Source organism: Ictidomys tridecemlineatus, chromosome 2, assembly GCF_052094955.1.
Source record: "Ictidomys tridecemlineatus isolate mIctTri1 chromosome 2, mIctTri1.hap1, whole genome shotgun sequence".
In the NCBI taxonomy this organism is placed as follows: Eukaryota; Metazoa; Chordata; class Mammalia; order Rodentia; family Sciuridae; genus Ictidomys; species Ictidomys tridecemlineatus.
In genome coordinates, this window is record NC_135478.1 from 23,268,925 (window position 1) to 23,280,393 (window position 11,469).

At 55.9% G+C, this 11,469-nt stretch overlaps 1 protein-coding gene across 2 annotated transcripts; it reads left to right on the forward strand.

Moving 5' to 3' along the window:
- Nucleotides 1-1,375: 1,375 nt before the first annotated feature.
- Xirp1 (xin actin binding repeat containing 1) lies at nt 1,376-10,226 on the forward strand. Of its 2 annotated transcripts, XM_021732342.3 has the most exons (3): nt 1,376-1,565; nt 4,491-7,884; nt 8,306-8,447. In XM_021732342.3, the coding sequence occupies exons 2-3, from the start codon at nt 4,495-4,497 to the stop codon at nt 8,312-8,314; spliced, it is 3,399 nt and encodes a 1,132-aa protein (XP_021588017.2). In that variant the 5' UTR covers nt 1,376-1,565; nt 4,491-4,494; the 3' UTR covers nt 8,315-8,447. The 2 variants fall into 2 exon arrangements, with proteins under 2 accessions (XP_021588017.2, XP_077894229.1); XM_078038103.1 differs by having other exon boundaries at nt 4,491-10,226.
- The last annotated feature ends 1,243 nt before the right edge of the window (nt 10,227-11,469 follow it).

Below are 11,469 nucleotides of genomic sequence, written 5' to 3' on the forward strand. Positions count from 1 at the left end.
GTACTAAAACAAACAGACCAAAAAAAAAAAAAAACTTTCATAAGTTAATTCTCTTTAATACTCAAAATTACCCTAGAAGATAGGCACTTTCACTGTCTGCAGGGAGAAGGCTCCTCCTAGGACCCCCCTCCTTTCCTAGCCTGAAAGAAGGGCATATAGCATTCTCCTATGCCCTGGGAAAGACAGGAGCCTGGCAGGTGGAGGGATAGAAAAAAACAAGGGAAGAGAGAAGGGGTTCCAGATGCCCCCACTACCACCCCCCAGGAGACGGTGCATGACTAATGTTGACTTCATGGAAAAAGTGAGCGACATCTGGCATCCCCCACTGGCCCTAGAGGGCATTTTGGGTCATCAGAAGGAAGACCACGTCTGCAAGGTAACAAAACACACCAGACCAGCACACCCTTAGACAAGGAGCCGAGCCTCCCACCTGAGATAAAATCCTCTTTCCTATGTGCTGTGGATAATACCTTGATGTCCCTCCACACTGGCTCCTGTGCAGGATCCTGAAGGCTGCCAGGTCCCTGGGGCTCCAGGCAGCCAAGAGGAGGCAGGTGTGATTCTCCCCACCCCCATCCTGTCTGAGACTGGGAAGCTGATGACTCCAGGGTCAGAAATAACCCCACGGTCAGCTCCCACATGCCTCTCCTCCCCTCCCCTCCCCTCCATTCCCGGGAAGTCTGGGCCCTGAGTCAGAGGGAAGAGTTCCGAAGTAGACAAGGACCCGGACGATGGGGTATGGAGACCACAGAACTCTTTCGTAGGATTCTTTGAAAAATCAGGCCTAGCAAAGAGCTGAGGCCTGGTCATTCAGACGGTTCCCCCAATCTGCTTCAGTCAAAGCTGCGGGGCATGAGGAGGAATGGAAAAAGGGAGGAAAGCTTTGGGGAACCCAGGAGAAAAAGAGCTGGGCCTTATTCTCAGAGGTGTTCCTGCTGGGGACAGAGAAGCCCGGCCCTGCCCATGGGGAGCCTCCAGTCTCCTGACATGGTGGTATATAGCAAGAGTCAGAGGCCAGTCCAGCACAGAGACAGGAGGCTCAGAGGATGAAGGAGCAGGGCCACCCCAGTGTCAAATGCTCCTCCTTATTCATTCCTTCAAAATAGTCTGGACACCCCCACCCCACGCCACAGTTGAGTCACTCACTGTCCCCAATTCTCAGAGCGGACTTTAGATGAATGGAGCTCTCCCCATTTCCCTCTGTCGCCCCTCCCCAACCCAAAAGACATGTAACTGATTCCCCGGGATGGCAGAGTGACTTCCACAAGCCCTAAAAATAGCGGCACCACTTAATAGTCCGAACATAGCCTCCCTCCCCGCCCCCTCTCCGGCCCACCCCCTAACCAGCAAAATAAAGGCAGCTGCTGGGGCTGGCAGAGAACAGAGACCCAGAGACAGGCAGTGAGAAGGTAGCTGACCAAGCCACAGAACAGAACCAACCCACGCGAGACTCTCCAGCAGGACGACAGACGCTTAGGCCACACCTGCTACAGACCCCAAACACCCCACCAGCCAAGCCACCTGCTACAGACCCCAAACACCCCACCAGCCAAGCGGAACCCTCGGTAAGTAATCTCCCCTCTTGTCAAGAACCAGCGTGGCTGGTTCTTGAGGCTGGGGCCCTCTGCACCCTGTGGGATGTGTGTTTCAGGGTAGAACCCAGGAGAGAGGGAGGTTGAATGGTAAGAACAGGTGTTGGTGAGTGGAGGAGTTTCTGAGATAAAGAATCCACAAAGAAGGTAACATGAGTTTGTAGGAGTCCCACAGGAGAGCTCAGAGTGGCTGCCACAGGCCTAGGCTGGCCAAGGGGACAGGCTTTTGCCTGGTGCAATTCAGAAAGGCTTCCAGGAGATGGCCTGGATTTTTTTTTTTGGGGGGGGGAGGGGTGGTTATGTGTGTGGTGCTGGGGATTGAACCCAGGGCCTTGTGCATGTGAGCCAAGCTCTCTACCAACTGAGCCATATCCCCAGGCCTGGAATTTCGGTTTTTAAAATACAGGTATGGAGCTCCTCAGGTTTCAAGGATTCCTCTCAGGGAAGCCTCTGGAAGTCCCAAAATCTGGAGGAAAAAGTGACAGAAGAGAGCTGGGAAGGAGCCAGGCAGAGTAGGGACAGTAGATTAGGCCAGAAATGTAGCCTAGGACGAGCCCCATGCCCAGCTGTTGTGGGTGAAAGTCTTGGCATATCTGGTACCAGCGATATCTCCCTAGGGCTGGCCTGAGTTCAGCTCCCCACACATGATGTCCTTGAACCCAGGCGGGATGCCTGTAACCCAGGCCATCATCTTGACTTGTGGGAAAGTCCTCAGGCCAGAGATGGTAGGTGTCCGGGCAAGGAGACCAAATCTGAGTCTGCCCAAAGGTATAGAGCAGGCCAGGATGGGCCAAGGAGGAGATGGAGACAGAGGTGAGTCATCCTGAGAGGCTGACCCAGCCCCAAGAGCCCAAGCTCTGGGACAGTTCTTGGGGCTCACTCTTCCCTAAGCCTGGTCCCAGTTCTGCCCTCTCAGGCTCAGGCCAGACAGGGGTGGAGATGGGCAGGCCCAGAGTCAGGAAATCTGTGTCGGACTTTGCCACTACCTTGGTAAGCCTCCCTGGACAGCTCCTTTCCCCTCTTTTGAGCCTCAGTTTTCCCCCTTTGAACTTCTTCATTAGAGGTATGACCTCTGAGGATCAGCTCTGACGTCCCTGGACTCTGTGCTATCAGCCGGGCGACCCTAGCAGGGATTCTGGAGATTCCTGGGAGTGGGGGTGGGGTAGCGTTGGTGGCCTGTAGATGACATCTGCTCATCTGACATCTGGTGGCGACAGGCTAGAGCAGAGGTGGGGACAGGCATGAATTTGGTTTTGGCAGGAAATCCTTATCACAGCTCAGAGACGGAAGGAAACCCTGCAGAGGACTGATGAGACTCAACGCCACAGGTTTCAGACCTTATACTCCCTAGGGCTCTCATGCCTTTGGTGAAAAGGCCAGGTGTGGGTGAGCTGGGGCAAGTAGGTCTCAGTTTTCTGTCTCCTCCTTCCGAGGTAGCCATAGGAAGAAGTCCTGTCTCCTACCTGCTGCCAGTGTCCTTGCACCTACCCACACCCCGGGCCCCTTTGGCCAGGGGGAGATCTCTAGGCTCTAGCACCTGGTTGGCCTCCAGACCAGAGTCCTGGCACCAACTCAGAAGGCAGGAGGCAGGGTCCTCTAGGAACCACGGGTAGTGCGGGAGATGACGTGGGCCACAGGCACCCAGGATCCCCAGTGGTAGAGCCCAAACGTCCCTCCAAGCACAAGGCTCCTATTCCAAGGCCAGGACCTCAGCTATATTTAGAACCAAGTGTGGAGCACAGTAGTGGATCAGAGGCAGCAGACGGGGGTACATGCTTCTCATTCTTGGCCTACTGGCCTCTGGGGACTGTCATAACACCTGTCACGAGACAGATAAGACATACATGAGACAGACCAGAAGGGCTTGAGGGGCGGGGATAGAGTGGAGAAAGGTCACACCTTGATAGAAGTTGATTGACGTGAAGAGGGAGGGAGAAGAGGAGCCAGCTTTGGGGCCCGGAGTGGGTGGAGGGCCTTCAGGGGTCGATCTTAACCGTGAGGCCCTGCACCCAGCAGACCTGAAGCTGTGCTTGCTTACCCATGATTGGGGAGGGGTCTCCATGAGCTGTTTCTGCAGAAAGGACCTTGATCCACAGTCTTCCCTCCCTGGAGATGTCACCTTCCTATTCTCCTAAGGGGCCTGCTGAGGAAGAGAGGGGGTACTATGGCCGATAAGAAAGCTTCACGTCCCCTACCCTCTTATTTCTTGGGAATCAGGCCCTAAATAGGGTCTAGGGACCTCCCTCATGCCGGCACTGCCTGCCACTTGTTTGCCAAGATCTGACTCTGGGCCCCAGTTTCCTCATCTTTAATTATAATGGGTTGGGCTTCATCTCCCTGGGCCTGAGAAAGTTTGGAATTGAGACCCCAGAGGTAAAGGTTGGGCAGGTTCTAATCAAAGTGCTCAGCACGCCCTCTGGTGTTCTTTGTACGAATTTCCTCTCGATGAGAAATCGGTCACCCATTTAGGGACCTATCTCTTGAGACTCCTCAGTCAAGATGACCCCAGGTCACTCACTTGAAAGTCTAGCAAAAAAAAAAAAAAAACTGATTTGGACAAAGGAAGGCAAGGATGGGCACGTCCAGTTTTTCCACTGGAGATGTGGGTGGGCATCCCTTGTGGGGCCAAAGGAAAGACCCTCGGTCCCCCTAGCAAGTCAGGGAATCAGGGACCAACCTTGATGGACGGGTCCAAATGTCCTAAGTTCATGACTTTTCACACACCAGCCAAAGTGAACCCTGTGCCAGGATGACATAGAGAGGGAGAGAGTCTCTAAGTAAATGTCACCCAGAGCTACTCAGCCCCCGGGCCTTCCTCCCTGCCGTTAGTCCCAGCAACCGGACCCCACCCCAAGTGAATCCCCCAACCACATCTTCATCTCTGCCCCTTCTCCTCAGAAGAATGGCCAACGCGCAGACGCAGGCGGCCCCCACACCAACCATCCCAATGGCGACTACAGAGGACCTGTCCCTCCCTCCACCCCCGGTCCTGGAGGATCTGCCACCACCGCCACCCAAGGAGTCCTTCTCTAAGTTCCACCAGCAGCGGCAAGCTGGCGAGCTCCGCCGCCTCTACAGGCACATCCACCCTGAGCTCCGCAAAAACTTGGCCGAGGCTGTGGCCGAGGACCTGGCTGAGGTCCTGGGCTCTGAGGAGCCCACGGAGGGTGATGTCCAGTGCATGCGCTGGATCTTTGAGAACTGGCGGCTGGATGCCATTGGCGATCATGAGAAGCCAGCTGCCAAAGAGCCTGTGCCAGGCGGAGACGTTCAGGCCACTTCCCGAAAGTTTGAGGAAGGATCCTTTGCCAACAGCACAGAGCAGGAGCCAGCAGGACCCCGGCCATCGGGAGGTGATGTGCGTGCAGCCCGGTGGCTGTTTGAGACCAAGCCACTAGATGAGCTGGGGGTCCAAGAGGAGACAACAGAGCCTACTGTGAGGGAACCTGCGGCCAGTGGAGATGTGAAGGGTACTAAGATGCTCTTTGAGACGCGGCCGCTGGACCGCCTGGGCTCCCGCCCCTCCATCCAAGAGCAGAGCCCCTTGGAGCTGCGCTCAGAGATCCAGGAGCTGAAGGGCGATGTGAAGAAAACCGTGAAGCTGTTCCAAACAGAGCCACTATGTGCTATCCAGGATGCAGAAGGGGCCATCCATGAGGTCAAGGCCGCATGTCGAGAAGAGATCCAAAGCAATGCAGTGAGGTCTGCCCGCTGGCTCTTTGAGACACGACCTCTGGATGCCTTCAACCAAGACCCCAGCCAGGTGCGGGTGATCCGGGGGATCTCCCTAGAGGAGGGGGCCCGGCCCGATGTCAGTGCAACACGTTGGATCTTTGAGACACAGCCCCTGGATGCCATCCGGGAGATCTTGGTGGATGAGAAGGACTTCCAGCCATCCCCAGACCTTATTCCTCCTGGCCCAGATGTTCAGCAGCAGCGGCATCTGTTTGAGACACGAGCCCTGGACACTCTGAAGGGGGAAGAGGAGGCTGGAGCAGAGGCTCCACCTAAGGAAGAGGTGGTCCCTGGTGATGTTCGCTCCACCCTGTGGCTATTTGAGACAAAACCTCTGGACACTCTCAGAGACAAGGTCCAAGTGGGTCACCTGCAGCGGGTGGGCCACCAGGAGGGTGAAGGACTCATGTGTGAGCATCTACCCAATGATGGCTCCTCAGCACTGTCTCTGTCTCAGGGTGTGCCCCAGAGAGATGGGGTGAAGGGGGATGTGAAGACCTTCAAAAACCTTTTTGAGACCCTTCCCCTGGATAGTATTGGACAGGGTGAGCCTTTGGCCCCAGATGGTGCACACGGATCAGAAACAACTGATTCTGCTAGACAGTCCCAGGGTGTAGGATCCCCGGTATACGCCATGCAGGATAGCAAGGGTCATCTGCACGCCCTGACCTCTGTCAGCAGAGAGCAGGTAGTTGGAGGTGATGTGAAGGGCTACCGATGGATGTTTGAGACACAGCCCCTAGATCAGCTGGGTCGAAGCCCCAGTACCGTTGATGTGGTACGGGGCATCACTCGGCAGGAAGTGGTGGCTGGGGACGTTGGCACTGCTCGGTGGCTTTTTGAGACCCAGCCCCTGGAGATGATCCACCAGAGGGAACAGCAAGAACGACTGGAAGAGGAGAGAAAGAATCAAGAAGGCCCCAAGTCTGAGACTCCCCCAAAGGGCGATGTGCAGACCATCCGGTGGTTGTTTGAGACATGCCCGATGAGTGAGCTGGCAGAGAGGCAGGAGTCAGAGGTCACAGATCCCACAACCAAGGCTGAGGCCCGGTCCTGCACCTGGATGTTCAAGCCTCCACCCCTGGACCAGGCAGAGGGCTCCAGGGAACAGCACCTGCAGGTCAGTCAGGTCCAGGCTGGGGAAAGACAGACAGATGGACATGTCTTTGAGACTGAACCTCTGCAGGCCTCTGCAGGCCGTCCCTGTGGAAGAAGACCTGTGCGATACTGCAGCCGGGTGGAGATCCCTTCGGGGCAGGTGTCTCGACAGAAAGAGGTTTTCCAGGCCCTGGAGTCAGGCAAGAGAGAAGATCAGGGGGTCAAGATAACCCCGGGACCCATCGCTGAAGGTTCTGTACACAAGTTCACCTGGCTCTTCGAGAATTGCCCCATGGGCTCCCTGGCAGCTGAGAGCATCCGAGGGGGCAATCTCCAGGAGGAGCAGCCCGGGAGACCCTCAGAAAATGGGATGCTAGAGAAGCAAGAGACTGCGGCCGAGTTGACCCTGAGGACGCTGCATGCCACACCTGGCATCCTGCACCATGGGGGCATCCTCATGGAGACCCGAGGGCCAGGGGACCTCTGCCTTGCTAAGTACATGCTCCCCAGCCCAGGGCAGGGTCATCCTCACATTCGGAAGGAGGAGCTGGTGTCTGGCGAGCTTCCCAGGATTGTCCGCCAAGTGTTGCGCCGGCCAGACATTGACCAGCAAGGACTGTTGGTACAGCAGGACCCAACTGGCCAGCTTCGGCTCCAGCCACTGAGGCTGCCAGCTCCTGACAACGGTGGGAATATTGAAGACCTGGATCCCGAGCTCCAGCAACTGCTGGCTTGTAGCCTCGGGGCCTCTGTGACAAGGACTGGGCTGGTGATGCAGGAGACAGAGCAGGGCCTAGTCTCTCTGACGGCCTACTCCCTACAGCCCCAGCTACCCAGCAGGGCCCCCGAAAGGAGAAGTGTGCAGTTGCTGGCCAGCTGCATAGACAAAGGAGACCTGAGTGGCCTGCACGACCTTCGGTGGGAGCCACCGGCTGACCCAAGTCCAGTGCCAGCCAGCGAGGGGGCCCAGAAGCTTCCCCCAACTGAGAACATCATTCGTGTTCCTCCACTGGACCCCAGCATGGGGGTGGGGCATCCCAGAGGCGCAGGAGCCACCCCCTACCTGCCTCAGGCCATTGGAAAGGCAATCCCTCTGGCTGGGGAAACTGCCACCCCAACTCCATTGCAGGATGCAAAAAAGCAAGAAGACATCCATCACACTGGGCAGAAAGGAATGGCCACCATGGGAAAGTCGGGAGGAGCCATGGCTAGTCCACCAGGGCCTGGGACCCCAGACCTAAAGGTAGCCATGCAGAGTTTGCGGATGGCAACAGCCGAGGCCCAGAGTCTGCACCAGCAAGTTCTGAACAAGCACAAACAGGCCTCCGCCCCTGCAGCCACCTCCATACCCGTCCAAGATGGTCTCCTGAAAGCACCAGCCACTGCCACTGGGGCCACCCAGAGCAACAGCAGGCCTGTGGCCAGAGGTGACTCCAGGAACCCAGCACCTCCCAGAAAGGTCAGTGGGGAAGAGAAAGCACTACCTAGAGGGCTGCCTGAGGGGTGGGTGACGATTCAGGATGGCGTCTACACTGCTCACCCTGTGAGGATTTTTGAACCACCCAGGGGTGTCCAGCCTTCTGAGAAGGAACCCCAACCAAAGGACAGGCAGACTGTCCTCTCAGCCCAAGCTCCAAGCCCACTCCAGGGAAGCCCAGGTCAGAGTCCTGGGCCAGGGCAGAAGGAGCCTGGAAGCCACACACAGAGAACCTGGGAATCTCCTGGGAATCTCCAAGTCTGCTCAGGGGGCCTCCAAGCTGCAGAGACCACCCTAAAGACCTCCCCTTTAGCCCATCACACTCTGCCCTCTGGGGTCCATGCTGCAGGTGCCAACCTGCACTCCCATAATGCCTCTGTTCCTCCTCCTCCTACTCTCTCAGCTGCTGTGAGGGGACCTGACTTCTCAGCCCAAGCCCGCCATGATGAAGACTCCACCCAACAGACCTCCAAGCCCTTGCAGAACTCCCTTCACATCCACAGCAGCCCTGCTGGCCAGAAAACCCCTGGGGGGTCACAGACAAAGGCCCCCAAATTGGAGCCTGCCATTACTCCAAGGAAGAAACCCCCGGTGCCCCCCAAACCTGCACACCTAGCCCAGATCCACCCTCCTCAGAGGCTGCCCAAGCCTTCAGCTCTCTCTCCCAACTTCTCCTTGCAGACAGGACAACAAAAATACAAACCAGGTGAGACAGAAGCAGCCATTCCTCAGCAGGCCAAAATTCCCACCACCTCAGGCCAGGGCTGCATGCCTCTGGTTGTATGCTCCAGTGGACAGAGCCATCCTGACCCCCAACACAGCCTCAGCACTGCGGCCTCCAGACCCGCCAAGGATCATGCTGCTGGCAGCAATGTCCAGAGCCCTGAGCCCCATAAGTTCAATGCTCTCAATAATGACTGCACCTCACCGCAGCAGGACTCCAGTCCCCCAGGAGAGCAGCCCATGGAATGTTCCAAGCAAGGAGCCCCTGAGAACCCTCAGATTCTGCAGGGAAGCCAGCAAGAGCTCCAGGGCCTCCTGAGCCAGGTGCAAGCCCTGGAGAAGGAAGCAGCAAGCAGCGTGGATGTGCGTGCCCTGAAGAGGCTCTTTGAGGCTGTGCCCCAGCTTGGAGGGGCTGCCTCTCAGGTCCCTGCTGCTCCCTGCAAACCAGAGGTCTCGGTGGAGCAGGCCTTTGGGGAACTGACACGGGTCAGCACAGAGGTTGCCCGCCTGAAGGAACAGACCCTGGCCAGGCTGCTGGACATTGAAGAAGCTGTACACAAGGCCCTCAGTTCTGTGTCTAGCCTGCAGCCAGAGGTGAACACCAGGAACCATTCCCAAGGACCCCACAAAGATCCCAGTACCCCAAAGGTCAGTGTCTTAGCCAGGAGTAGAGCCAGGCCCAGTGACTTAGACCAGCAGGTCAAGGATCCAATTGAAGTCAAGAGCCAAGCCAAGGTGGAATGCCATACTGAGGACCAGGGTCAAGCCAATATCACAAATCACACAGAGGCCAAAGGTCAGGTTGCTTCAGCTGCTTCTCCTACCAGGAGGCTGGAGACATTGAGAGAAGATTCAGGCCTCCCTCGAGTCTTACCTTTCAGCAGAGATTCACCCTCCTCCCCAACCTTCATCTCCATCCAGTCAGCCACACGGAAGCTTCCAGAGGCTTCCAGCCCTAAAGGCAGCCATGATGTCTCAGGGAAAAGCATACACTTGGCTCAGGACATAGGACAGACCCAACTTCACCAGGAAAGTGCCCAGGACCTGGCTAGGAAAAAGGAAGTGGTCACACAGTGCTCTGAGCAGCCCAAGCCCATGCCCACCTCAGAGCGCCCCTTGCCCACAGAGCGGCAAAAGAGTGTCCTGGAGTTGCAGACTGTGCCGGGCGGTTCCCAGTGCTATGGAGCCACAAGAACCGTGACAGAACAGTATGAGGAGGTAGACCAGTTTGGGAACACAGTCCTTGCATCCTCCACTGTAGTCACTGAGCAGGCAGAACCGCTCAGCTGTCCCCAACTGGGGGTCCATGCCTCCCCCTTGCTGAGGCAGTTCCTGCACAGCCCAGCTGGGTTCAACAGTGGCCTAGAAGAAGCTGAGGTGGCGTGGGTGCCCTTCAGCCACTCCTAGCCAGCTGCTCACTGAGCACCTTCACCTCTCACCCTGGGGTGCCTCCTTCCAGGGCCCCAGGAGTAAGATGGGTCCCTCCCTCCTGCACATATAGGACGAGGACCAAGAAGAAAGGGCATCTCTAAGGAGTGTTGGGGACTGTTTCTCTTTTGTCAGTTCCATCAATATGCTCAGTTCCTGCAAAAAAAAAAAAAGGGGGGGTGGGGGAGGTTAAAAGAGGTCCACTAAGTAACAGAGGCACGGGGTGAGGACCACCAGCCCCACTTGTAGAAGATGTAGCATGTACACATGCTGCTCACACAGACCTGGCCCAAGCTTTGACCTGTGGTCATCTGCACGTCATTGTCTACAGAGTTGGAATCCCCAGCCTTTTTTTTTTTTTTAATTAGGATTCTGAATGTTCTTAGCCTTCTGCTCCTTAATCCCTGGAGAAAACCTAACTGGTCACAGCATTGGTCTCTGTTAGGAATTGGTCTGAGAGACCCAAAAGGACCTGGCCTCCAGTCCCTTCTTCACCACCTTCATCATTCATCTGGTCATCCTGGTGACCCAAAGGTCATGTGAAAAGAGTTCCCAATCAACAGGGCCCTTAGGAGCCAAATGCACTGTCTTTCTATGCCCCCTCCTGCCCACTTCCCCTCTTCATCCCAAATGGGAAAGATTCAGTCTGAATAAACCAAAGCTTGATTCTCTACTCAGTGTGTGTCTGTTTGTGTGCATCTGTTCAAGAGTCTGTGTTCACACTAAGGGAAAAACAGCCCCAACCTCCAGATGTCCAGTTTTTCCAGTAGCAGCTGCATTGAAGGCTCTACCCTCTCCCTTGTTCTTGCCCCCAACACACACATTTGCTCCCTCTACCTCTGACCTCCCCTCCTAGATGTTCTTGGACATCATCAGGGCATAGGGGAGGGGTCCCACAATCCTGCTCCAAAATGGGAGAGCAGCCCTGTCACCCACCAGGTACAGGAAGGTAGGAAGACCTCACATCAGGAGAATTCTCATGCCCAAGTTGGCTGGGCCACTGCCAATTCATGCAAGGGGTAGTGTGCTAAGCATTAGGGAAAGGGGTGCTCAGATTCTGACCTGGAAAACTGGAATGATTTGGTGAAGGCCACTTTTCACTCTGTCTTTCAAAAAGCACTGAGCATCTTCCGTATGCCAGGTCTGTTCTAGGTAGTAGGAACACAGAAGCAAGGTCCAATAGGGTCCTCCTCTCAGGAAACCAACTTTTGAGAATGAGGAGATGGACAGACAAGAAAAATCAGATCAGAAACAGAGTGATGTGCCTGATTGTGCTGCCTTCCCACTCTGGGGAAACAATCTTAATACATGGTGATATGATGATGACCAGGAACTTCCTTAGAGCGAGTGGCCAATGCAGACCTTCCTAAGGAAAAACATCTCATTTCAGATCTGAATACAAAGAGCCAGCTAGTG